At 45.8% G+C, this 27,395-nt stretch overlaps 1 protein-coding gene and 1 long non-coding RNA gene across 2 annotated transcripts in view; both read right to left on the reverse strand.

The window, feature by feature from the left end:
• Positions 1-770: 770 nt before the first annotated feature.
• On the reverse strand, positions 771-2,400 carry LOC129834038 (uncharacterized). The gene is made up of 3 exons (XR_008756166.1): positions 1,685-2,400; positions 1,064-1,276; positions 771-969 (listed from the first exon to the last, which is right to left on the reverse strand). It is a non-coding gene; the product is annotated as an uncharacterized LOC129834038 (long non-coding RNA).
• Positions 2,401-10,158: 7,758 nt separating this feature from the next.
• Positions 10,159-27,395, reverse strand: part of LOC129833970 (DNA polymerase delta catalytic subunit-like) — a 30,141-nt gene continuing 12,904 nt past the window's right edge. Inside the window, exons 17-27 of the mRNA XM_055898785.1 lie at positions 26,199-26,346; positions 24,211-24,306; positions 23,910-24,047; positions 23,238-23,413; positions 17,575-17,727; positions 17,293-17,395; positions 17,043-17,175; positions 16,722-16,835; positions 15,020-15,072; positions 13,111-13,208; positions 10,159-10,445 (exon numbers count right to left, since the gene is read on the reverse strand). Of these exons, the coding sequence (XP_055754760.1) occupies positions 10,358-10,445; positions 13,111-13,208; positions 15,020-15,072; positions 16,722-16,835; positions 17,043-17,175; positions 17,293-17,395; positions 17,575-17,727; positions 23,238-23,413; positions 23,910-24,047; positions 24,211-24,306; positions 26,199-26,346 (1,300 nt within the window). The 3' untranslated portion in view covers positions 10,159-10,357. The remainder of the gene's footprint in view (positions 10,446-13,110; positions 13,209-15,019; positions 15,073-16,721; positions 16,836-17,042; positions 17,176-17,292; positions 17,396-17,574; positions 17,728-23,237; positions 23,414-23,909; positions 24,048-24,210; positions 24,307-26,198; positions 26,347-27,395) is intronic.

A 27,395-nucleotide genomic window follows, 5' to 3' on the forward strand; every position in this document is an offset into this window, starting at 1 on the left:
CAACCTTCTGGACCAGATAGAGGTATAAACACACTACCTTCTAGACCAGATAGAGGTATAAACACACTACCTTCTAGACCAGATAGAGGTATAAACACAACCTTCTAGACGAGAGAGGTATAAACACACAACCTTTTGGACCAGATAGAGGTATAAACACACAACCTTTTGGACCAGATAGAGGTATAAACACACAACCTTCTGGACCAGATAGAGGTATAAACACATGGGGGACTGGAGAGGGGGGTGGGGGACTGGAGAGGGGGGTGGGGGACTGGAGGAGAGGAGTGGGGGACTGGAGGAGAGGAGTGGGGGACTGGAGGAGAGGAGTGGGGGACTGGAGGAGAGGAGTGGGGGACTGGAGGAGAGGAGTGGGGGACTGGAGGAGAGGAGTGGGGGACTGGAGGAGAGGAGTGGGGGACTGGAGGAGAGGAGTGGGGGACTGGAGGAGAGGAGTGGGGGACTGGAGGAGAGGAGTGGGGGACTGGAGGAGAGGAGTGGGGGACTGGAGGAGAGGAGTGGGGGACTGGAGGAGAGGAGTGGGGGTGGAAGGAGTATAGACTAACCACCACCCACAAAACTTTCCCTGTCTGGCAATCCCGTACTTTGCCTGTTTCCTCCTCCCACGACTTGGACGAGGGGTTGGGTTTTTGAGACACTTGCAATGGTATTGCTGCAGGACATTACTACTGTTTGGTAAGGCAATGATAGAATATATAAAGAAAGACAACGGAGGTTGGATATATTTCCCCTTATAAATGATGAACAACACTGAATGCAAATAAGAACCCTAGCTTGCTGAGACTTTATAGTTGTTCCATAATTGTTATCATTGACATACCTGTGAACAGAGACGACACTTCGTTCCGTCCGAGGTCAGTGGTGCCAACTTCCTGATAGTCTCTCGTTCAAACTGCCCTTGTTTGAACTCCTCAGATGACTCATTTGTGAGCTTCTGGTAGAGCTCAACTGTGTGGAGATTAAAATATATATCAAAATACTCCTCATGGTAAAAAACACTTACATGTATGGTTTGATTTCCAATTTCAAATATGATAACTACCTTCCAGCATGAATTGGATTTATGGAAAGCCAAGGTAATCCCCCTCAAAGACACCCCACACTCCAGCTGCAGGGCTGCAAACTGGCACAGGAGGTCCACTGAAATTGCTGTTTGCGGCAGATGTAGGGGTGGCAGGCCAGAGTCTGTGGCGGATCAGGGTGACAGGTTCCAGCTCACAGCTGCAAAACTGCAGCCAGACGTCATGAGCTCTTCCTGAAACGAGGACATTCCGTTGCATTGCAAAGTATTACATCCGATGTTGGTGAGATGCATGTCTCTTAAGAACTTTCAAAATGACTCCATATTTTCATCATAACAAGTGAACAGGGTTATAGTAAACTAGATCAAATTAAATCAGTTTTCATTTGCGCAGAAATACCATGAAATAAGTATACAACTACAGAATATGAAGTACAGTAGTTGGTATAGCAACAAACATCAACACCGTTATCCCAGAAACCCTAGACCCACTCCAATTTGCATACCGCCCAAACAGACCCACAGATGATGTAATCTCTATTGCACTCCACACTGCCCTATCACAGCTGGACAAAAGGAACACCTACAGTGGGGAGAACAAGTATTTGACACACTGCCGATTTTGCAGGTTTTCCTACTTACAAAGCATGTAGAGGTCTGTAATTTGTATCATAGGTACACTTCAACTGTGAGAGACGGAATCTAAAACAAAAATCCAGAAAATCACATTGTATGATTTTTAAGTAATTAATTTGCATTTTATTGCATGACATAAGTATTTGATCACCTACCAACCAGTAAGAATTCCGGCTCCCACAGACCTGTTCGTTTTTCTTTAAGAAGCCCTCCTATTCTCCACTCATTACCTGTATTAACTGCACCTGTCCACACACTCAATCAAACAGACTCCAACCTCTCTGTTAAGGTTGTCTTAGTCGTTCTCCTCCTCAGACGAGGAGGAGCATGGATCAGACCAAGATGCGGAGTAGTAGGTATTCATGTTTTAATGAACAAACAACAAACACTACAAATTACGAAACTCTACAAACGTGACTAACCTGAAAACAGTCCTGTGTGGCCCAAACACTGACACAGGAAACAAACACCCACAAAACACCAGTGAAACCCTGGCTGCCTTAGTATGACTCTCAATCAGGGACAAACGATACACACCTGTCTCTGATTGAGAATCATACCAGGCCAAACACAAAAATCCCAACATAGAAAAACAAACCTAGACCAACCCACCCAACTCACGCCCTGACCAACTAAAACAAATACATAACAAATGAAAACAGGTCAGGAACGTGACACTCTCCATAATGGCCAAGACCAGAGAGCTGTGTAAGGACATCAGGGATAAAATTGTAGACCTGCACAAGGCTGGGATGGGCTACGGGACAATAGGCAAGCAGCTTGGTGAGAAGGCAACAACTGTTGGCGCAATTATTAGAAAATGGAAGAAGTTCAAGATGACGATCAATCACCCTCGGTCTGGGGCTCCATGCAAGATCTCACCTCGTGGGGCATCAATGATCATGAGGAAGGGGAGGGATCTCACCAAAACCCTAGACAATACAAAACCCCTAGACCCAACAAAACCCTAGACCCAACAAAACCCTAGACAATACAAAACCCCTAGACAATACAAAACCCCTAGACAATACAAAACCCCTAGACAATACAAAACCCCTAGACAATACAAAACCCCTAGACAATACAAAACCCCTAGACAATACAAAACCCCTAGACAATACAAAACCCCTAGACAATACAAAACCCCTAGACAATACAAAACCCCTAGACATACAAAACCCCTAGACAATACAAAACCCCTAGACAATACAAACCCCTAGACAATACAAACCCCTAGACAATACAAAACCCCTAGACAATACAAAACCCCTAGACAATACAAAACCCCTAGACAATACAAAACCCCTAGACAATACAAAACCCCTAGACAATACAAAAACCCTAGACAATACAAAACCCCTAAACAATACAAAAAACTAGCGTAATCCACCCTAGTCACACCCTGACCTAACCAAAATATAAAGAAAACATAGATATCTCAGGTCAGGGCGTGACAGACAGGGAATATTTACTAGGATTAAATGTCAGGAATTGTGAAAAACTGAGTGTAAATGTATTTGGCTAAGGTGTATGTAAACTTCCGACTTCAACTGTACGTATTGTTCGTTACTGTCTCTGCCTGGCTAGCTTGCCCAGGCAAACACTAAATTGCAGGGGCACCATGTGTTCCGTTCTAAGGTAATGTTTGCTGACGATGCATTTTTTTGGTAAGCTAGGTAGGTAATATGTCACATAGCTATTTCGGGTTAATATAAAACTTACACAAAAATGACAAAGTTTAGAAACAGCGCTTAGGCGACTAAATGCACTGTTTACTTCATAGCTAGTAGTATGCCCACCACTAGCTAACTATACAGTTAACTTCCTAGCTAGTAGTATGCCCACCACTAGCTAACTATACAGACATCACGGCCGTTAACTAGCTAGCTTATCAACGTGCAAATATAACATTCTCTGGCAATATAGCTAGCTAAAGGCTTTTCGTACTTGAAGAATATTATCTAACGTTTCCACAAATATTTTGTGTGGAAAACATGTGTAGCGAGATCCGAACTACATTCCAAGTTCTAATTTGGTCCTTTACCTGCCAGATGGCCATTCCAGGGGAGAGATATCAAGACAACGCCCGTTGAAATGTTCCAAACACAATTGACGTACAGAACTAGATTTAGCGTGTCAGTCCAACACAATAATGATACTTTGAATATCATATGAATATCAAGAAAAGGGAAACCAGTGAAGAACAAACACCATTGTAAATACAACTTATATTTATGTTCATTTATTTTCCCTTTTGTACTTCAACTATTTGCACATCATTACAACACTGTATATAGACCTAATATGACATTTGAAATGTCTTTTTTCTTTTGGAACTTTGTGAGTGTAATGTTTACTGTTCATTTGAATAGTTTATTTCACTTTTGTTTATTATATATTTCACTTGTTTTGGCAATGTAAACATATGTTTCCCATGCCCTTTGAATTGAAAAAGAGAGATAGAGAGACCCTTAAATTGAAATTGAATTGAAAGGGTTTGACCGCAACTTTTCTTTTACATACATACCGTGCCGAAATCCTGGACGGAGCCTTCACCGTGCGCTGCCACTTTAAGAGCGCATCCTCAGTCAGAAATGAGGACATAATTAACTCGGACATCCGTGTTATCGCTCTAGATGGTGGTTGTTATCTTTTGGGAACGCACCAGTTGTTGATCGCATGGATTAGTAGCAACATTGTTGCGAAGCTTTGACATTCAAACCTTCAGACGGACAGACAGTGCGACTGCAAGCCTGAAGTCAACAGCTAAGACTCCTCTCTCTCTCTCAATTCAATTCAAGGGGCTTTATTGGCATGGGAAACATGTGTTAACATTGCCAAAGCAAGTGAACGCACCATTTTTTTGTAAATTCTTTCCGATGTGTCAAGTAGTTATCTTTTTGTTTTCTCATGATTTGGTTGGGTCTAATTGTGTTGCTTAGGGGGCTCTTCTCCAGGTTCATCTCTCTGTATATGATGGCTTTGTTATGGAAAGTTTTGGAATCGCTTCCTTTTAAGTGATTGTAGAATTTATCGTCTCTTTTCTGGATTTTGATAATTAGCGGGTATCGGCCTAATTCTTGGTTGGTGAGTGGACCCCAGACCTCACAACCATAAAGGGCAATGGGTTCTATGACTGATTCACATATTTTTAGCCAGATCCTAATTGGTATGTCGAACTTTGTTCCTTTTGATGTCATAGAAGGCCCTTCTCGCCTCGTCTCTCAGATCGTTCAGAGCTTTGTGGAAGTTACCTGTGGCGCTGATGTTCAGGCCGAGGAATGTATACTTTTTTTGTGTGATCTAGGGCAACGGTGTCTAGATGGAATTTGTGGTCCTGGCAACTGGACCTTTTTTGGAACACTTATTTTTGTCTTAGTGAGATTTACTGTAAGGGCCCAGGTCTGACAGAATCTGTGCAGAAGATCTAGGTGCTGCTGTAGGCCCTCCAAATAGACATTTGACTTCAGATTCTAGTAGGGTGAGGCCAGGTGCTGCAGACTGTTCTAGTGCCCTCGCCAATTCATTGATATATTTGTTGAAGGTGGGGTTTACGCTGCCTCATTGTCTCACCCCCAGCCCTTTGGAAATGTATATTTTTTTTGCCAAATTTAACATCACACTTGTTTGTGCACATGGATTTTATGTCGCTCTCTCTCTTCTTCCTGCAGTAAGTGTCCATGTGACCTGTCCCAAGAGATCCAGAACACATCGGGGAACACTCCCATCCAGCTGTTCATAAATCATTGACAATAATCTGACAATTATTTTCATGTTATTACATCAAGGGGAGAACATTCAATAAAATTCACAAGTTGATTTAACACCTGTTTAATCCTCATTCTTGACAGATTTGTCCAAGCTTGTGACAAAAAAACAACTTTTCTTTCCATGCATTTATGGCAGTGTTTGCTGCCTGGTGAGGGGAAACCATTCAGACAAATGACATGTCCTCTAAAACTGGCTATAACTCCAGTTCTGTTAGTGATATTAAGATTCTAACACAGCGTGTTGTATAAATTAATTTTTAGGAAAAGTCAAGGACGGAGGGAGCATGACAAAAAATGGCAGAGTAATAAATAAATACAATTCATGAGCAGCCACAATGACTACTTTAGTTGTTCTAGTGTTAATTCATTTGTAAATATTTCAAAAAACATTATTCCACTTCGATATTATGGGGTATCACATATCTAGGCCAGTGACAAAAAAAATCAATTTAATCCATTTTAAATTGAGTCTGTAACACAACTCAAAAGGCACCCGCACATCTGAGCTATCTGTGTTGCAGATGCATGGTAACATAAGAGAAAAAAGAAGAAACCCGCACATCTGGGCTATCTGTGTTGCAGATGCATGGTAACAACTGGATAACATAAGAGAAAAAAGAAGAAACCCACACACTGCTTCTGCTTCAGCTTTATGTATCGGCCTGAAGGCCTTCGTCACTGGCACTAAAGAACACTAATGTTCACCACCACATATACCTTGAACTCGCGCAAAGTGGGAGATGCTGTGGAGAAACACTGGCATGTTTTAATATGGGTCCCAGCTTTGCCGGCTGAATTTAAGAACCCACCACTTTTGTATATAGAAGAGGTCGCAATTTACGCACAAGTAGGCCCATGCCAACTGTCAGCCACAAAATGAGCCAGGCTCTTTTACACCCTGTTCCAAAAGGTAGCTTAAGGGGATTAATACAGTTGTATTCCAGCCACTAGGGGGTACTCTGGTGAACCTCATGGGAAATAAAGCAGTATAGTTTAAGTGAATTGGGGAGAGGAAGAATAAGGAACAAAAAAAGGGATGAAAACTGCTGTTATGTGCTGACATGATTAAAAGTCAAGTAAACAGTACCTTTCGCATTGCGTTATTGACTGTACGCTTGTTTATTCCATGTGTAACTCTGTGTTGTTGTTTGTGTCACACTGCTTTGCTTTATCTTGGCCAGGTCGCAGTTGTAAATGAGAACTTGTTCTCAACTAGCCTACCTGGTTAAATAAAGGTGAAATAACAAAATAAAATAAAAAGTAGTTTATATTATAAGCTCATAGAAAGGGTAACATACAGCACAGTGCAACAATGCGATGAAGTGTGAATATTTCTGCCATACACATACAGGAAAACAGTTCCAAATAAATGGCATGTGCACCACCTCCACCCATGTTATCTACATGATTAAATGTCCATGTGGGTTGTGTTATGTAGGTAAAACCTCTCATTCTCCTGTGATGGAACATTTTATGTTTGTGTTCTATTCATGTGCTTTTCTAATAACCAATTTCTGTGTTCATGCAAGTGACTGATTGAACAAATCCTCACTATCAGTATCTCCAATTTAGCAGTACACCCAGACCCTGGGTTTGAGAACGTAAGATATCAGTTTCAAGGTCTCAGTTTAGAGAAGCCTTGTGAGGTATTGGTCAGTCACATGCATGACCGAGTATTGGTTGGTCACATGAATGAAGCAAACGTCAATTATGAATGATGAATTAGCTAAATCATGCAAATATGACTTGTCTGCAGTATATAAAGAACTAACGAGACTGCCCTGGGGGAGCTCCTGATTGAAATGTGTACTTGGTGCATTGAGTTGGTTGAAACCTCTCCAGCGAGCTGATGATAAAGAATTATTAATTTAAAATTGATTTAGGGTCCCTGTGTAGACTTTTCACGACACTCCCAAACAGAGAATTAGTGATCAGGAGAAACGACAGGGATTATCCACTTACTTGATAGGTCGATGTCCTCATTGTCGTTTTACAGACGTGTTTAATATGTTTTATGTAAACACTTTATTCGAATACTTATTCGATGCATATTGTTATATTTGGTAACATGTTTATTTTCCCTCAACTCCAACCCCATTCGACGCATTAAATGGACGTGGGTGGAGCAATGGCTACATAAGAGTGCAAATTAAAAACACTCAAAAGCTCTGGCAAAGGCCTTAAGGCCGATACCAGCAAGAGCAGTGTGCAAGTTTTTCTTTTCTCTCAGGCTGTAACAACATGTAGAAAAAGTCCAGGGGTGTGAACACTTTCTGGAGGCACTGTACCTCCCAAAGCTACAAAATAGAATTTAGATCAGAAAACAATTATGTAAGATACTAAAGTGAAAGAGTGGTGTGCAGCCTTCCTGGAACAAATCGGCAAAACAACACTCTGCTTGACAATACAGCTGCTTACAGCTGCCAGTGAAAAAACCAGGAAGTACTATGTCCATGTGGTCCATGAGTTTCTAGTAGATGGACCACATGGTTCAAGAGAAAATAGCCCAATTAAAAAAGTATCTAATCAACAATGACATCCTTTTCAATTACTTCTGCAACTCCAACTATTTACTTTCTTTTTCACAACTGCCACCAGTTTGACGCCAAAATATGGACATAGTCAAATAAATAGGTGTAATAGAAACTATAAAGGATATTTCACGCTGAAACTGTCATTAAACACAAATAATAGTATTCACTAAATTGATGGTTTATATTTAGGATATTTTACAGCTTTGTCATGATTTTTTAAAATCATCTCATTTAACAATTTCTACAAGGTCCAGAGATAAGACACATGATCATCTGAATTACCCAAAAGGGCCACTATAGGTCTTGTGATAGATTACATATAATCCTTGAAAGATATCAAAATTCGGGTAGTTTACTGGTAAATTTAGAAAGTTATCCGTAATACAATGCATTCGGAAAGTATTCAGACCCCTTCCCTTTTTTTCCACATTTTGAAGGTTACAACCTTATTCTGAAATGTATCAAACAAACATTTCCCCAATCTACATGCAATACCCCATAATGACAATGCGAAAACAGGTTTAGATTTTTTGCTAATTTATTACAAATAAAAAACAGAAATACCTTATTTACATAAGTATTCACACCCTTTGCTCAGGTGTATCCTGTTTCTATAGATCATCTTTGAGATGTTTCTACAACTTGGGAGTCCACCTGTGGTAAATTCAATTGATTGGACATGATTTGGAAAGGCACACACCTGGCTATATAAGATCCCATTGTTGACAGTTCATGTCAGAGCAAAAACCAAGCCATGATGTCAAAGGAATTATCCGTAGAGCTCCGAGAGAAGATTGTGTCGAGGCACAGACCCGAGGAAGGCTACCGAAAAATTACTGCAGCATTGAAGGTCTCCAAGAACACAGTGGCCTCCATCATTCTTAAATGGAAGTTTGGAACCACCAAGACTCTTCCAAGAGCTGGCTGCCCGACAAAACTGAGAAATCTGGGGAGCAGGGCCTTGGTCAGGGAGGTGACCAAGAAACCAATGGTCACTCTGACAGAGCTCCAGAGTTCCTCTGTGGAGATGGGAGAACATTCCAGAAGGACAACCATCTCTGCAGCACCCCACCAATCAGGCCTTTATGGTAGAGTGGCCAGACAGAAGCCACTCCTCAGTAAAAAAGCACATGACAGTCCGCTTGGAGTTTGCCAAAAGGCACCGAAAGGACTCTCAGACCATGAGAAACAAGATTCTCTGGTCTGATGAAACCAAGATTGAACTCTTTGGCATGAATGCCAAGCGTCACATCTGGAGGAAACCTGGCACCATCCCTACGGTGAAGCATGGTGGCAGCATCATGCTGTGGGGATGTTTTTCAGCGGCAGGGACTGGGAGACTAGTCAGGATCGAGGGAAAGATGAATGGAGAAAAGTACAGAGAGATCCTTGATGAAAACCTGCTCCAGAGTGCTCAGGACCTCAGACTGGGTTGAAGGTTCACCTTCTAAAAGGACAACGACCCTAAGCACACAGTCAAGACAACGCAGGAGTGGCTTTGAGACAAGTCTCTGAATGTCCTTGAGTGGCCCAGCCAGAGCCCGGACTTGAACCTGATCCAACATCTCTGGAGACCTGAAAATAGCTGTGCATCGACGCTCCCCATCCAACCTGACAGAGCTTTGGAGGATCTGCAGAGAAGAATGGGAGAAACTCCCCAAATACAGGTGTCAAGCTTGTAGTGTCATACCCAAGAAGACTCGAGGCTGTAAACTCTGCCAAAGGTGTTTCAACAAAGTATTGAGTAAAGGGTCTGAATACTTATATAAATGAGCTATTTCAGTTTCTTATTTTGTATACATTTGTATGAAAACTGTTTTTGCTTTGTCATTACGGAGTATTGTGTGTAGATTGAGGCGGGGGACGATTTAAACCATTTTAGAATAAGGCTGTAAAACATCTGAGTACTTTCCAAATGTACTGTATAGCCTCCCTTTGCAAACCCTATCCTAGATCAGAACTCCTACAGAGATGCTTCATAAATACAGGCACTAGTCTATAATAACACATGGCATGGGAATGTAGCCTATTAGAAGTGTTTAGTAAAAAACGACTGCTGCTTTGCATTGGTTATTAACTTTTAGTACTCAACATACTACAACATCCACCACCATACTTTTAGTTCAATGCAACTGAGATCTTCTAGACTGAAGACAGACAACAATGGCAAGACACATTTCTACAAAAAGACGCCATTTATTCAGATTCATAATTCAAGAAAATAGTCTAAGTGTAACATTTATAATTCTTACAAGAAGAAAATACAGTACAAATCCTTTCCAGGAGAGGGGGAGTGAGAGAAAGAGTGGGGACAGAGGGGACCAAGGGAGAGAGAGGGGAGCCGGTGAATATGGAGTCTCTGTTGGTTCTGCCTATCACCATCCAAAGCGAGACACCAGCTTCTCCTGATCATCCAGGTCTTTCTGCACCTTCTTCCTCATGTAGAATATGGGACAGTCCCGGCTGGATAGAGGGATAGACAGCAACATTTACTTATAAATAATAATATCATATATACAGTGGGGTCCTAAATTATTGACAACCTTGATAAAGATAAGCAAAAATGTATAAAATAAATAATTAAAATACTGTATGCTCCATAAAAATGGGGATTAATATTATTGTATGCTTATATCATTGCTCAGAGAAAGAGATTTTGATTAGGTAATACTTTTTTTCTCTCCTGTTTACAATACCTCACCTTGCGAGGGTAAGGGTACTGAGCCTTTTTCTAAAATGTTTTATGAGTTGGAGAATCCAATGAGGGATTTTAGACCATTCCTCCATACAGAATGTTTCCAGATCCTTGATATCCTTTGTCTGTGCATATGGACTGCCCTCCTCAATTCAACCAACAGGTTTTCAAATGGGTTTGAAGTCAGGAGACTGAGATGGCCATTGCAAAATGTTGATTTAGTGGCCAATAAAAATGTATTTGTGGATTTTGATCTGTGAATGGGGTTATGGTCTTTCTGGAAGATCCACTTGAGGCCAAGTTTCAGCCTCCTGGCAGAGGCAACCAGGTTTTTGCCAAAAATATCCTGGTACTTGGTGAAGTACATTATCCCACTGGCCTTAACAAGGGGCCCCAGGAACAGTGGAAGCAAAATAGCCCCATAACATCAAAGATCCATGAAAATAGAGCTCTCTGGCCACGCACACCAGGGGTGGGTTTGACGTCGAAATGAGAATGCATCAGCAGAACAGAACCCCATACCTACTGTGGATCTTTGATGTTATGGGACTATTTCTGCTATTTTCACAGGAGATATGCTCCCAGAAACGTAATACAACCAATATAGTGTACAACTTTCTTTTTATACAGTTTACCGTCTGTCAGAACCTACAAAAATGTTTGGGTGTGTCTCAGCCCATGCTTTTTAAGGGACTGCTGCTCTGACAGTTGGTTACTGGAGGGTTGAACTGTGTTACAGGGGTTGAAAGGGAGAAGGGCGATACCTAGTCAGTTGTACAACAATGCATTCAACTGAAATGTGTCTTCCGCATTTAACCCAACCCCTCAATCAGAGAGGTGCGGGGGGGCTGCCTAAATGTGTTTCACCTGTACTGCTCGTCCTAATATTTATATATTTCTTAATTCCATTCTTTTAGATGTGTGTATTGTTGTGAATTGTTAGATCCTAGCTACAACAGTGCAGTAGTAACACAAGCATTTTGCTACACCCACAATTACATCTGCTAAACATGTGTATGGACCAATAACATTTGATATTTAAGAGTGGTGATATTAACCACCTCACATTTTCTTTTAAACATTTTTCAATGTCTTGCCATAGATTTTCAAGCTGATTTCAATAAAAACTAGGCCACTCAGGAACATTCCATGTCGTCTTGGTAAGCAACTCCAGTTTGTATTTGGCTTTGTGTTTTATGGTATCGTCTTGCTGAAAGATGAATGTCTCACAGTGTCTGTTTGAAAGCAGACTACATCAGGGTTTCCACTAGGATTTTGCCTGTGCTTATCTCTATTCCGTGTCTTATTATCCTAAAAAAACTCTAGTCTTTGACGATGACAAGCATACCCATAACACGATGCAGCCCCCAACATGCTTGAAAATAGGAAGAGTGGTACTCAGTGACGTGTTGTATTGTATTTGCCCCAAACATAACACGTTGTATTCAGGACATAAATTGTATTTCTTTGCTACATTTTTTGCAGTTTTACTTTAATGCCTTGCTTCAAACACGATGCATGTTTTGGAATATTTGTTTTATTCTGTACAGGCTTCTTTTTACTCTGTCATTTAGGTTAGTATTGTGGAGTAACTACAATGTTGTTGATCCATCCTCAGTTTTCTCTTATCACAGCCATTAAACTCTAACTGTTTTAAAAAGTCACCATTGGCCTCATGTTGAAATCCCTGAGCGGTTTCCTTCCTCTGGCAATTGACTTAGGACGGACGCCTGTATCTTTGCAGAGACGGGGTGTATTGATACACCATCCTAAGTGTAATTAATAACTTCACCATGCTCAAAGGGATATTCAATGTATGATTTTTTAATTAGTTCAAAGTGGATCTGTGTGTAACAGATATGTTTATGTGTAGTTCAGAGCGGGTCTGTGTGTAACAGATATGTTGATGTGGGTTTATGTGTGGTAATTGTCCAACGTGAGTGTATGCTGCTGGTACAGACGTTGCACTTTTAGGTGCATTAAAGGATCCCTGCACTGCATATTTCAGAAGTGAATATAGAGTATCTCCCGTTTCAGAAGTGAATACAGAGTATCTCCCGTTTCAGAAGTGAATACAGAGTATCTCCCGTTTCAGAAGTGAATACAGAGTATCTCCCGTTTCAGAAGTGAATACAGAGTATCTCCCGTTTCAGAAGTGAATACAGAGTATCTCCCGTTTCAGAAGTGAATACAGAGTATCTCCCGTTACAGAAGTGAATATAGAGTATCTCCCGTTTCAGAAGTGAATATAGAGTATCTCCTGTTTCAGAAATGTCACCTATGTATTTATTTACCAAAATTATCTTTAGATTGTAAACAAACTTGGAGCTTGACATCACCCTGTGAGAGTCTCATTAACAATGTACCGGCAAAGTAACTTTCAAACACATATCTGCATACCAATTGTATGTGTGTGTGTGTGTGTTTGTGTACCTGGTACAGAGCACATCCTCATGGAGAGAGCCCTGACAGCGTTGACACTGTGTCCACAGGCGAGAGAAGCGCTCCTCCAGAGTACTTAAGTGGAAGATCTAGAATTCAGAGAAATTCACCATTAGTGAGTATTCAGAGAAATTCACCATTAGTAAGTACAAATCAGGAGAAATTCACCATTTGTAAGTACAAATCAGGAGAGATTCACCATTAGAAAGTATACTGAACAAAACCATAAAACGCAACATGCATAAATTTCAAAGATTTTGCCGAGATACAGTTCAAATAAGGAAATCAGTCAATTTGAATAAATTCATTAGGCCCTAATCTATGGATTTCACATGACTGGGCAGGGATACAGCCATTGGTGGGCATAAGGTCACCCACTGCGAAGCCAGGTCCAACCAATCAGAATGAGTTTTCCCCCACAAAAGGGCTTTATTACAGACTAAAACTCCTCCGCAACCCCCTCCCCCCTCTGACGATCCCGCAGGTGAAGAAGCAAGATGTGGAGATTCTTGGCTGGGTAGTGAATCTGCGGTAGTGAGGCCGGTTGGATGTACTGACGAATTCTATAAAACAACTTTGGTGGCGGCTTATGGTAGAGAAATGTATGTTCAATTCTCTGCTAACAGCTCTGGTGGTCATTCCTGCAGTCATCATGCCAATTGCACGCTCCCTGTGGCATTGTGTTGTGTGACAAAACTGCATATATTAGAATGGCCTTTTATTGTCCCTAGCACAAGGTGCACCTGTGTAATGATCATGCTGTTTAATCAGTTTACTGATATTCCACACCTGTCAGGTGGATAGATTATATTGGTAAAGGAGAAATGCTCACAAACAGTGACGTAAACAAAATTGTGCACAACATTTGAGAGAAATAAGCTTTTTCTGGGATATTTTATTTCAGCTCATGAAACATGGGAACAGCACTTTCCATGTTGCATTAATATTTGTAGTTTTTTATATTTTTGTTCAGTGTAGTTATCAGATGGATTCACCATTAGTAAGTAGTTATCACCACGTCACCTTGGCACACCCCAATGTACGCATGTAGTATCCCTGTTACATTAAATATTTAGCATCAGATTAACAGAACAGGTTGATATTAATGCCTAATGAACAGGACCCAGATTAACACAACAGGTTGATATATTAGCTCCTAATAAACAGGACCCAGATTAACAGAACAGGTTGATATATTAATGCCTAATGAACAGGACCCAGATTAACAGAACAGGTTGATATTAGTGCCTAATAAACAGGACTCAGATTAACAGAACAGGTTGATATATTAGCTCCTAATGAACAGGACCCAGATTAACAGAACAGGTTGATATATTAGTGCCTAATGAACAGGACCCAGATTAACAGAACAGGTTGATATATTAGTGCCTAATGAACAGGACCCAGATTAACAGAACAGGTTGATATATTAATGCCTAATGAACAGGACCCAGATTAACAGAACAGGTTGATATATTAATGCCTAATGAACAGGACCCAGATTAACAGTACAGGTTGATAAATTAGTGCCTAATGAACAGGACCCAGATTAACAGAACAGGTTGATATTAGTGCCTAATGAACAGGACTCAGATTAACAGAACAGGTTGATATATTAGTGCCTAATGAACAGGACCCAGATTAACAGAACAGGTTGATATTAGTGCCTAATGAACAGGACCCAGATTAACAGAACAGGTTGATATATTAATGCCTAATGAACAGGACCCAGATTAACAGAACAGGGTTGATATATTAATGCCTAATGAACAGGACCCAGATTAACAGAACAGGTTGATATATTAATGCCTAATGAACAGGACCCAGATTAACAGAACAGGTTGATATTAGTGCCTAATGAACAGGACCCAGATTAACAGTACAGGTTGATATATTGTACCTCTTTCTGGTACAGCTCCGACTCCTTCTTCTTACAGAAATCACACACAGCCGCTGTGGGGAGGACAGCAGAGATTACAAATCACACAGTTTTGTGATTTCAAAACAGTTTTGACAACTAGTACAACTAACCTAACACACAATTCAGTCCCATTCAAAATCCTATTTTCCCTAACCCCTTTACATAACCCTAACCTTAACCCCACTAGAAATAGCCTTTGACCTTGTGGGGACCAACAAAATGTTTGTTTGTTTACTATTCTTGTGTCATCCTTAAACACGTACACACACGTACACAAAGAGGATGGATTAGTGGGAACACACAGCCACAACAGAAAGATTGATGGATTAGAGGGAACACAGCCACAGCAGAAAGATGGATGGATTAGTGGGAACACACAGCCACAACAGAAAGATGGATGGATTAGTGGGAACACACAGCCACTGCAGAAAGATGGATGGATTAGTGGGAACACACAGCCACTGCAGAAAGATGGATGGATTAGTGGGAACACACAGCCACTGCAGAAAGATGGATGGATTAGTAGGAACACACAGCCACTGCAGAAAGATGGATGGATTAGTGGGAACACACAGCCACTGCAGAAAGATGGATGGATTAGTGGGAACACACAGCCACAGCAGAAAGATTGATGGATTAGTGGGAACACACAGCCACAGTAGAAAGATTGATGGATTAGTGGGAACACACAGCCACAGCAGAAAGATGGATGGATTAGTGGGAACACAGCCACAAAAGAAAGATTGATGGATTAGTGGGAACACACAGCCACTGCAGAAAGATTGATGGATTAGTGGGAACACACAGCCACAACAGAAAGATTGATGGATTAGTGGGAACACACAGCCACAGCAGAAAGATTGATGGATTAGTGGGAACACACAGCCACAGTAGAACGATTGATGGATTAGTGGGAACACACAGCCACAACAGAAAGATTGATGGATTAGTGGGAACACACAGCCACTGCAGAAAGATGGATGGATTAGTGGGAACACACAGCCACAACAGAAAGATTGATGGATTAGTGGGAACACACAGCCACAACAGAAAGATGGATGGATTAGTGGGAACACACAGCCACTGCAGAAAGATGGATCGATTAGTGGGAACACACAGCCACAGTAGAAAGATTGATGGATTAGTGGGAACACACAGCCACAGCAGAAAGATTGATGGATTAGTGGGAACACACAGCCACGGTAGAAAGATTGATGGATTAGTGGGAACACACAGCCACAACAGAAAGATTGATGGATTAGTGGGAACACACAGCCACAACAGAAAGATTGATGGATTAATGGGAACACACAGCCACTGCAGAAAGATGGATGGATTAGTGGGAACACACAGCCACTGCAGAAAGATGGATGGATTAGTGGGAACACACAGCCACTGTAGAAAGATGATGGATTAGTGGGAACACACAGCCACAACAGAAAGATGGATGGATTAGTGGGAACACACAGCCACAGCAGAAAGATTGATGGATTAATGGGAACACACAGCCACTGCAGAAAGATGGATGGATTAGTGGGAACACACAGCCACAGTAGAAAGATTGATGGATTAGTGGGAACACACAGCCACAGCAGAAAGATGGATGGATTTGTGGGAACACACACACCAAAAAGCTGATAAATGACTCTCACACACACAGTACATTATTACTCTCTCTCACCATCGTCCTTCAGCACTGCTCTGCAACCAATACAGGCGCTCCTCTTGGTGGCGAAGGCCATGAGCCCCCCCACCCTGGAGGTCAACACTGTCTTACAGCGCGTGTGATCCCCCTCTGAAACACACAGCAACTTTATTACTGCAATACGTCTAACAGCAGCAGCAGTCATGGTGTGTATGTATTTGTGCATGTGTGGGTGAGTGAGTGAGAGGGCCGAGAGAAAGGAAGAGACCTGTGTGTGTGTGTGTGTGTGTGTGTGTGTGTGTGTGTGTGTGTGTGTGTGTGTGTGTGTGTGTGTGTGTGTGAGGCATGCTGACTCACTCAGTAAGACGCTCTCTGCTTTGCTCTCTCCCAGGATGGGCTCAAAGATGCGGAGCAGTGGCTTGGAGAGCTGTTGTTCCAGGTAGTACTGGGTGTCAATGGGAATGTTGTTCTCCAGAACATAGATTGGATCCTACACACACAATATAAATGACTTGTGTGAATGTTAATTCATGTATACCTTCATACGGCACACCGACAATCACATGAATATTTCCAATAGCCTCCAATAGACACACACAGTTCTCACCTCAGACTTCATGTATGCTGCTACTCCTTTGGCAGCTTTGATGATGACATAGGGAACTCTGTCTCCCAGTTGGGGGGCGCTACCCGCGTCTCTCTTCTTCATCCTGCAGAGGGGTCAGAGGTTATCAACTGGTAACAAGGATAAAACAACTTTTATTTGGATGAGCTTCCATCAACCGTTCCAATCCAGCCATTACAATGAGCCTTTCCACCCCATTTCTCCCTGTACCAGCCTCCAATGTTCCTCCTCTCTCTGTGCCTCTCTCCATCTCTCCCTCCTTACCTCTCGGCCAGCTCCACATGCGCCTGCTTGGCAGCGTACTCCTGGGCTGTGCGGGTCAGCTCCTTGGTGATAACCAGCTGGCTGATGTCGATGCGGTTACACAGCAGGTCAGAGATCACCTCTTTGGCGTGGGCCACCGCACCCTGGGGATCTCTGTGTAGAGAGACCATGAGGGAGGGAGGGTAGAGAGACCAGGAGGGAGGGAGGGTAGAGAGACCAGGAGGGAGGGAGGGTAGAGAGACCAGGAGGGAGGGAGGGTAGAGAGACCAGGAGGGAGGGAGGGTAGAGAGACCAGGAGGGAGGGAGGGTAGAGAGACCAGGAGGGAGGGAGGGTAGAGAGACCAGGAGGGAGGGAGGGTAGAGAGACCAGGAGGGAGGGAGGGTAGAGAGACCAGGAGGGAGGGAGGGTAGAGAGACCAGGAGGGAGGGAGGGTAGAGAGACCAGGAGGGAGGGAGAGTAGAGAGACCAGGAGGGAGGGAGGGTAGAGAGACCAGGAGGGAGGGAGGGTAGAGAGACCAGGAGGGAGGGAGGGTAGAGAGACCAGGAGGGAGGGAGGGTAGAGACCAGGAGGGAGGGAGGGTAGAGAGACCAGGAGGGACGGAGGGTAGAGAGACCAGGAGGGAGGGAGGGTAGAGAGACCAGGAGGGAGGGAGGGTAGAGAGACCAGGAGGGAGGGAGGGTAGAGAGACCAGGAGGGAGGGAGGGTAGAGAGACCAGGAGGGAGGGAGGGTAGAGAGACCAGGAGGGAGGGAGGGTAGAGAGACCAGGAGGGAGGGAGGGTAGAGAGACCAGGAGGGAGGGAGGGTAGAGAGACCAGGAGGGAGGGAGGGTAGAGAGACCAGGAGGGAGGGAGGGTAGAGAGACCAGGAGGGAGGGAGAGTAGAGAGACCAGGAGGGAGGGAGGGTAGAGAGACCAGGAGGGAGGGAGGGTAGAGAGACCAGGAGGGAGGGAGGGTAGAGAGACCAGGAGGGAGGGAGGGTAGAGAGACCAGGAGGGAGGGAGGGTAGAGAGACCAGGAGGGAGGGAGAGTAGAGAGACCAGGAGGGAGGGAGGGTAGAGAGACCAGGAGGGAGGGAGGGTAGAGAGACCAGGAGGGAGGGAGGGTAGAGAGACCAGGAGGGAGGGAGGGTAGAGAGACCAGGAGGGAGGGAGGGTAGAGAGACCAGGAGGGAGGGAGGGTAGAGAGACCAGGAGCGAGGGAGTGTAGAGAGACCAGGAGGGAGGGAGTGTAGAGAGACCAGGAGGGAGGGAGGGTAGAGAGACCAGGAGGGAGGGAGGGGAGAGAGACCAGGAGGGAGGGAGGGTAGAGAGACCAGGAGGGAGGGAGGGTAGAGAGACCAGGAGGGAGGGAGGGTAGAGAGACCAGGAGGGAGGGAGGGTAGAGAGACCAGGAGGGAGGGAGGGTAGAGAGACCAGGAGGGAGGGAGGGTAGAGAGACCAGGAGGGAGGGAGGGTAGAGAGACCAGGAGGGAGGGAGGGTAGAGAGACCAGGAGGGAGGGAGGGTAGAGAGACCAGGAGGGAGGGAGGGTAGAGAGACCAGGAGGGAGGGAGGGTAGAGAGACCAGGAGGGAGGGAGGGTAGAGAGACCAGGAGGGAGGGAGGGTAGAGAGACCAGGAGGGAGGGAGAGTAGAGAGACCAGGAGGGAGGGAGGGTAGAGAGACCAGGAGGGAGGGAGGGTAGAGAGACCAGGAGGGAGGGAGGGTAGAGAGACCAGGAGGGAGGGAGGGTAGAGAGACCAGGAGGGAGGGAGGGTAGAGAGACCAGGAGGGAGGGAGAGTAGAGAGACCAGGAGGGAGGGAGGGTAGAGAGACCAGGAGGGAGGGAGGGTAGAGAGACCAGGAGGGAGGGAGGGTAGAGAGACCAGGAGGGAGGGAGGGTAGAGAGACCAGGAGGGAGGGAGGGTAGAGAGACCAGGAGGGAGGGAGTGTAGAGAGACCAGGAGGGAGGGAGTGTAGAGAGACCAGGAGGGAGGGAGGGTAGAGAGACCAGGAGGGAGGGAGGGGAGAGAGACCAGGAGGGAGGGAGGGTAGAGAGACCAGGAGGGAGGGAGGGTAGAGAGACCAGGAGGGAGGGAGTGTAGAGAGACCAGGAGGGAGGGAGTGTAGAGAGACCAGGAGGGAGGGAGGGTAGAGAGACCAGGAGGGAGGGTAGAGAGACCAGGAGGGAGGGAGGGTAGAGAGACCAGGAGGGAGGGAGTGTAGAGAGACCAGGAGGGAGGGAGGGTAGAGAGACCAGGAGGGAGGGAGGGTAGAGAGACCAGGAGGGAGGGAGGGTAGAGAGACCAGGGGGGAGGGAGGGTAGAGAGACCAGGAGGGAGGGAGGGTAGAGAGACCAGGAGGGAGGGAGAGTAGAGAGACCAGGAGGGAGGGAGGGTAGAGAGACCAGGAGGGAGGGAGGGTAGAGAGACCAGGAGGGAGGGAGGGTAGAGAGACCAGGAGGGAGGGAGGGTAGAGAGACCAGGAGGGAGGGAGGGTAGAGAGACCAGGAGGGAGGGAGGGTAGAGAGACCAGGAGGGAGGGAGGGTAGAGAGACCAGGAGGGAGGGAGGGTAGAGAGACCAGGAGGGAGGGAGGGTAGAGAGACCAGGAGGGAGGGAGGGTAGAGAGACCAGGAGGGAGGGAGGGTAGAGAGACCAGGAGGGAGGGAGGGTAGAGAGACCAGGAGGGAGGGAGGGTAGAGAGACCAGGAGGGAGGGAGTGTAGAGAGACCAGGAGGGAGGGAGGGTAGAGAGACCAGGAGGGAGGGAGGGTAGAGAGACCAGGAGGGAGGGAGGGTAGAGAGACCAGGAGGGAGGGAGGGTAGAGAGACCAGGAGGGAGGGAGGGGAGAGAGACCAGGAGGGAGGGAGGGTAGAGAGACCAGGAGGGAGGGTAGAGAGATGAGTAGTGGAGTGAGGGAGGGTAGAGAGACGAGTAGTGGAGTGAGGGAGGGTAGAGAGATGAGGGAGAGAAGGAGCAGAGTCATTTATTTGATTCATTTAACCAGGTTAGTCTCATTGAAATAAAACTTTTTCAGGAGAGGCCTGGACCAAGACAGAAGCAACATCAGATTCAGACATGACATCAACCTGACAAAACTTACATCAATACAACAAGAGGCATGTCAGTAACAAACACAAATATCTAGATGGTACCTACCCGTCTATCAGAATGTTCTAGATGGTACCTACCTGTCTATCAGAATGTTCTAGATGGTACCTACCTGTCTATCAGAATGTTCCAGGTGGTACCTACCTGTCTATCAGAATGTTCTAGGTGGCACCTACCCGTCTATCAGAATGTTCCAGGTGGCACCTACCTGTCTATCAGAATGTTCTAGATGGTACCTACCTGTCTATCAGAATGTTCCATGTGGTACGGACCCGTCCAGCAGAATGTTCCAGGTGGTACCTCCCTGTCTATCAGAATGTTCCAGGTAGCACCTCCCTGTCTATCAGAATGTTCTAGGTGGCACCTACCCGTCTATCAGAATGTTCCAGGTGGCACCTACCTGTCTATCAGAATGTTCCAGGTGGCACCTACCCGTCTATCAGAATGTTCTAGATGGTACCTACCTGTCTATCAGAATGTTCCAGGTAATACCTACCCGTCTATCAGAATGTTCCAGGTGGTACCTACCCGTCTATCAGAATGTTCCAGGTGGTACCTACCCGTCTATCAGAATGTTCCAGGTGGTACCTACCCGTCTATCAGAATGTTCCAGGTGGTACCTACCCGTCTATCAGAATGTTCCAGGTGGTACCTACCTGTCTATCAGAATGTTCCAGGTGGTACCTACCCGTCTATCAGAATGTTCCAGGTGGCACCTACCCGTCTATCAGAATGTTCTAGATGGTACCTACCCGTCTATCAGAATGTTCCAGGTGGCACCTACCCATCTATCAGAATGTTCCAGGTGGTACGGACCCGTCTATCAGAATGTTCCAGGTGGTACCTACCCGTCTATCAGAATGTTCTAGATGGTACCTACCCGTCTATCAGAATGTTCCAGATGGTACCTACCCGTCTATCAGAATGTTCTAGATGGTACCTACCCGTCTATCAGAATGTTCCAGGTGGTACCTACCCGTCTATCAGAATGTTCCAGGTGGCACCTACCTGTCTATCAGAATGTTCCAGGTGGTACGGACCCGTCCAGCAGAATGTTCCAGGTGGTACGGACCCGTCTATCAGAATGTTCCAGGTGGTACCTACCTGTCTATCAGAATGTTCCAGGTGGTACGGACCCGTCCAGCAGAATGTTCCAGGTGGTACGGACCCGTCCAGCAGAATGTTCCAGGTGGTACGGACCCGTCCAGCAGAATGTTCCAGGTGGTACGGACCCGTCCAGCAGAATGTTCCAGGTGGTACGGACCCGTCTATCAGAATGTTCCAGGTGGTACCTACCCGTCTATCAGAATGTTCCAGGTGGCACCTACCCGTCTATCAGAATGTTCCAGGTGGCACCTACCCGTATATCAGAATGTTCTAGATGGTACCTACCCGTCTATCAGAATGTTCTAGATGGTACCTACCCGTCTATCAGAATGTTCCAGGTGGTACGGACCCGTCCAGCAGAATGTTCCAGGTGGTACGGACCCGTCTATCAGAATGTTCCAGGTGGCACCTACCCGTCTATCAGAATGTTCCAGGTGGCACCTACCCGTATATCAGAATGTTCTAGATGGTACCAACCTGTCTATCAGAATGTTCTAGATGGTACCTACCTGTCTATCAGAATGTTCCAGGTGGTACCTACCCGTATATCAGAATGTTCTAGATGGTACCTACCTGTCTATCAGAATGGTCTAGATGGTACCAACCTGTCTATCAGAATGTTCTAGATGGTACCTACCTGTCTATCAGAATGTTCCAGGTGGTACCTACCCGTATATCAGAATGTTCTAGATGGTACCTACCTGTCTATCAGAATGTTCCAGGTGGTACCTACCCGTATATCAGAATGTTCTAGATGGTACCTACCTGTCTATCAGAATGTTCTAGATGGTACCTACCTGTCTATCAGAATGTTCCAGGTGGTACCTACCCGTATATCAGAATGTTCCAGGTGGTACCTACCCGTCCAGCAGAATGTTCCAGGTGGTACCTACCTGTCTATCAGAATGGTCTAGATGGTACCTACCTGTCTATCAGAATGTTCTAGGTGGTACCTACCTGTCTATCAGAATGTTCTAGGTGGTACCTACCTGTCTATCAGAATGTTCTAGATGGTACCTACCTGTCTATCAGAATGTTCTAGATGGTACCTACCTGTCTATCAGAATGGTCTAGATGGTACCTACCTGTCTATCAGAATGTTCTAGATGGTACCTACCTGTCTATCAGAATGTTCTAGATGGTACCTACCTGTCTATCAGAGTGTTCTAGATGGTACCTACCTGTCTATCAGAGTGTTCTAGATGGTACCTACCTGTCTATCAGAATGTTCTAGATGGTACCTACCCGTCAGAATGGTCTAGATGGTACCTACCCGTCTATCAGAATGTTCTAGATGGTACCTACCTGTCTATCAGAATGTTCTAGATGGTACCTACCTGTCTATCAGAGTGTTCTAGATGGTACCTACCTGTCTATCAGAGTGTTCTAGATGGTACCTACCTGTCTATCAGAATGTTCTAGATGGTACCTACCTGTCTATCAGAATGTTCTAGATGGTACCTACCTGTCTATCAGAATGGTCTGCAGGCAGGTGTTGATCAGATTGGCCACCAGGGTACAGTTGTCCCGGCGGACCGTCTCGATACCCTTGCAGTCCATCTTGTCGTGAGTGTCGGCGCTGGAGGAGAAGTAGAGGCCTGCGTAGCGCTTCTTGTTGATCAACAGGTAGGGGTAGTACACCTGAAGAGAGGAGAGAGAGAGTGGAGAGAGCGATATGATGGAGTTTAACTAGTCTTTATTTGACCGTGGAAGGAGCTCATAGTAGCCCCGAGTCAAGTCCAATAGGGACAGGAGAAGAGATGAGAGTATGGATGTTAGTTATTTGACCATCCAAGAGAGGATGCACATAGCTTTATTCCAGACTAAACAAAATACAAAGTAGTACAAGCTAGCTTGCTCTAGCACTAGACGTGGGTGATGTTCATTAGGGAACACTGTCGATGCAACATAAATTTTGTTTTTCCTAATTGGACAACTCCAGGTTGTACACATATAATAAAATATTATAATTTAGTATTTTAATAGGATCTCTGTGGTAGTACCTTCTGGTTTCATCATTCCCCCCAGGGGTTAGGGTTTTCAAACAATAGAGTTTCACTCCGTTTTAAAACGTTTCCTACCAACTGAACATCACCCAGGGCTATTAGCAGCAGTGTTTAAAATAGTGAACTGGTACCTTCTCAAACTCCAGTTTGATGGGAGGGGTGAAGTGGGAGGAGACCCACTCTGCCGCCTCCCTCCCAACCTCCATGGCCTTGCTCACAGTGTCCACGCCTAGTTTGACCATGACGGAGTCCGTGTCCCCGTAGATGACCTGACACACACACACACAGACAGACAGACAGACAGACAGACAGGACAAACAAGGACAGTTATGAAAGTAGAATAACTTAAAGGAGAAGAAGAAAGGGATGAAGGTCCCAAAAGAAAGGACAGGTTAGGATGATGTAATGACTGTCCTCGCTCTCCTCTCTCACCTTGGCATCGGCTTGGTAACCGTTGGCGATGGTGTACTTGGATTCCACCAGCTGTTTGGTCTGCTCAATCATCTGTCTGCCAAACCCAGTAACACTCTGGAAACACAGGGAGAGGTTAGGAACACTGGTGACACTGGAAACACAGGGAGAGGTTAGGAACACTGGTGACACTCTGGAAACACAGGGAGAGGTTAGGAACACTGGTGACACGCTGGAAACACAGGGAGAGGTTAGGAACACTGGTGACACGCTGGAAACACAGGGAGAGGTTAGGAACACTGGTGACACTCTGGAAACACAGGGAGAGGTTAGGAACACTGGTGACACTCTGGAAACACAGGGAGAGGTTAGGAACACTGGTGACACTGGAAACACAGGGAGAGGTTAGGAACACTGGTGACACTCTGGAAACACAGGGAGAGGTTAGGAACACTGGTGGCACTCTGGAAACACAGGGAGAGGTTAGGAACACTGGTGACACGCTGGAAACACAGGGAGAGGTTAGGAACACTGGTGACACGCTGGAAACACAGGGAGAGGTTAGGAACACTGGTGACACGCTGGAAACACAGGGAGAGGTTAGGAACACTGGTGACACTCTGGAAACACAGGGAGAGGTTAGGAACACTGGTGACACTCTGGAAACACAGGGAGAGGTTAGGAACACTGGTGACACTCTGGAAACACAGGGAGAGGTTAGGAACACTGGTGACACTCTGGAAACACAGGGAGAGGTTAGGAACACTGGTGACACTCTGGAAACACAGGGAGAGGTTAGGAACACTGGTGACACTGGAAACACAGGGAGAGGTTAGAAACACTGGTGACACTCTGGAAACACACGGAGAGGTTAGGAACACTGGTGACACTCTGGAAACACAGGGAGAGGTTAGGAACACTGGTGACACGCTGGAAACACAGGGAGAGGTTAGGAACACTGGTGACACGCTGGAAACACAGGGAGAGGTTAGGAACACTGGTGACACTCTGGAAACACAGGGAGAGGTTAGGGACACTGGTGACACTCTGGAGACACAGGGAGAGGTTAGGGACACTGGTGACACTCTGGAGACACAGGGAGAGGTTAGGAACACTGGTGACACTCTGGAAACACAGGGAGAGGTTAGGAACACTGGTGACACTCTGGAAACACAGGGAGAGGTTAGGAACACTGGTGACACTCTGGAAACACAGGGAGAGGTTAGGAACACTGGTGACACTCTGGAAACACAGGGAGAGGTTAGGAACACTGGTGACACTCTGGAAACACAGGGAGAGGTTAGGAACACTGGTGACACTCTGGAAACACACGGAGAGGTTAGGAACACTGGTGACACTCTGGAAACACAGGGAGAGGTTAGGAACACTGGTGACACTCTGGAAACACAGGGAGAGGTTAGGAACACTGGTGACACTCTGGAAACACAGGGAGAGGTTAGGAACACTGGTGAAACTCTGGAAACACAGGGAGAGGTTAGGAACACTGGTGACACTCTGGAAACACAGGGAGAGGTTAGGAACACTGGTGACACTCTGGAGACACAGGGAGAGGTTAGGAACACTGGTGACACTCTGGAAACACAGGGAGAGGTTAGGAACACTGGTGACACTCTGGAAACACAGGGAGAGGTTAGGAACACTGGTGACACTCTGGAAACACAGGGAGAGGTTAGGAACACTGGTGACACTCTGGAAACACAGGGAGAGGTTAGGGACACTGGTGACACTCTGGAAACACAGGGAGAGGTTAGGAACACTGGTGACACTCTGGAAACACAGGGAGAGGTTAGGAACACTGGTATTTCCAATACGTCTTAAGTGTGTCCAAAGACATCTAGACATCTTTATGTTTCAAGACATGGTATTGGCTGGGTATGTAAATACAAACAGGACATTGTCTGGATGCCTACAGCGCCACTGGCCTGGGGTCCCGGTCCCAGTTTCCACTTTGAAACACTGAGCTTGAGGAAACTGGGCAGGGTGCTCACCTGTGAGATCTCAAGGCAGGGCAGCTTGCCCACCTGAGCCCCTGTAAAGCCATAGACGGAGTTGGCGCTGATTTTAAGAGCGAGCTGTCGGCCGTCAAGGACCTGTTTCTTGAAAGGATCCGTTTCCTTTTTCAGCTCCGCTTTGGCCCTGAAGACATGGAAAGGGGGTCAGAAACAACAACAACCACAATAACTTCCATTTGTTAAGCACTGTTCATTCACTGTTTGTTCAGGTCTGCATGGAAGGACTTGTGTCCAGGATGAATTGGCTCATACACAACTCAGCTTTGGTTATTTGATGGCACAAGAGTTGAATTGCTGTCTCTGCCTGGCCGGTTCCCCTCTCTCCACTGGGATTCTCTGCCTCTAACCCTGTTACAGGGGCTGAGTCACTGGCTTACTGGTGCTCTTTCATGTCGTCCCTAGGAGGGGTGCGTCACTTGAATGGGTTGAGTCACTGACGTGGTCTTCCTGTCTGGGTTGGCGCCCCCCCTTGGGTTTTGCCGTGGCGGAGATCTTTGTGGGCTATACTCGGCCTTGTCTCAGGATGGTAAGTTGGTGGTTGAAGATATCCCTCTAGTGGTGTGGGGGCTGTGCTTTGGCAAAGTGGGTGGGGTTATATCCTGCCTGTTTGGCCCTGTCCGGGGGTATCATCGGATGGGGCCACAGTGTCTCCTGACCCCTCCTGTCTCAGCCTCCAGTATTTATGCTGCAGTAGTTTATGTGTCGGGGGGCTAGGGTCAGTTTGTTATAGCTGGAGTACTTCTCCTGTCTTATCTGGTGTCCTGTGTGAATTTAAGTATGCTCTCTCTAATTCTCTCTTTCTTTCTCTCTCTGAGGACCTGAGCCCTAGGACCATGCCTCAGGACTACCTGGCATGACGACTCCTTGCTGTCCCCAGTCCACCTGGCCGTGCTGCTGCTCCAGTTTCAACTGTTCTGCCTGCGGCTATGGAACCCTGACCTGTTCACCGGACGTGCTACCTGTCCCAGACCTGCTGTTTTCAACTCTCTAGAGACAGCAGGAGCGGTAGAGATACTCTCAATGATCGGCTATGAAAAGCCAACTGACATTTACTCCTGAGGTTCTGACTTGCTGCACCCTCGACAACTACTGTGATTATTATTATTTGACCATGCTGGTCATTTATGAACATTTGAACATCTTGGCCATGTTCTGCTATAATCTCCACCCGGC

Source organism: Salvelinus fontinalis, chromosome 34 (genome assembly GCF_029448725.1).
Source record: "Salvelinus fontinalis isolate EN_2023a chromosome 34, ASM2944872v1, whole genome shotgun sequence".
Lineage (NCBI taxonomy): Eukaryota > Metazoa > Chordata > Actinopteri > Salmoniformes > Salmonidae > Salvelinus > Salvelinus fontinalis.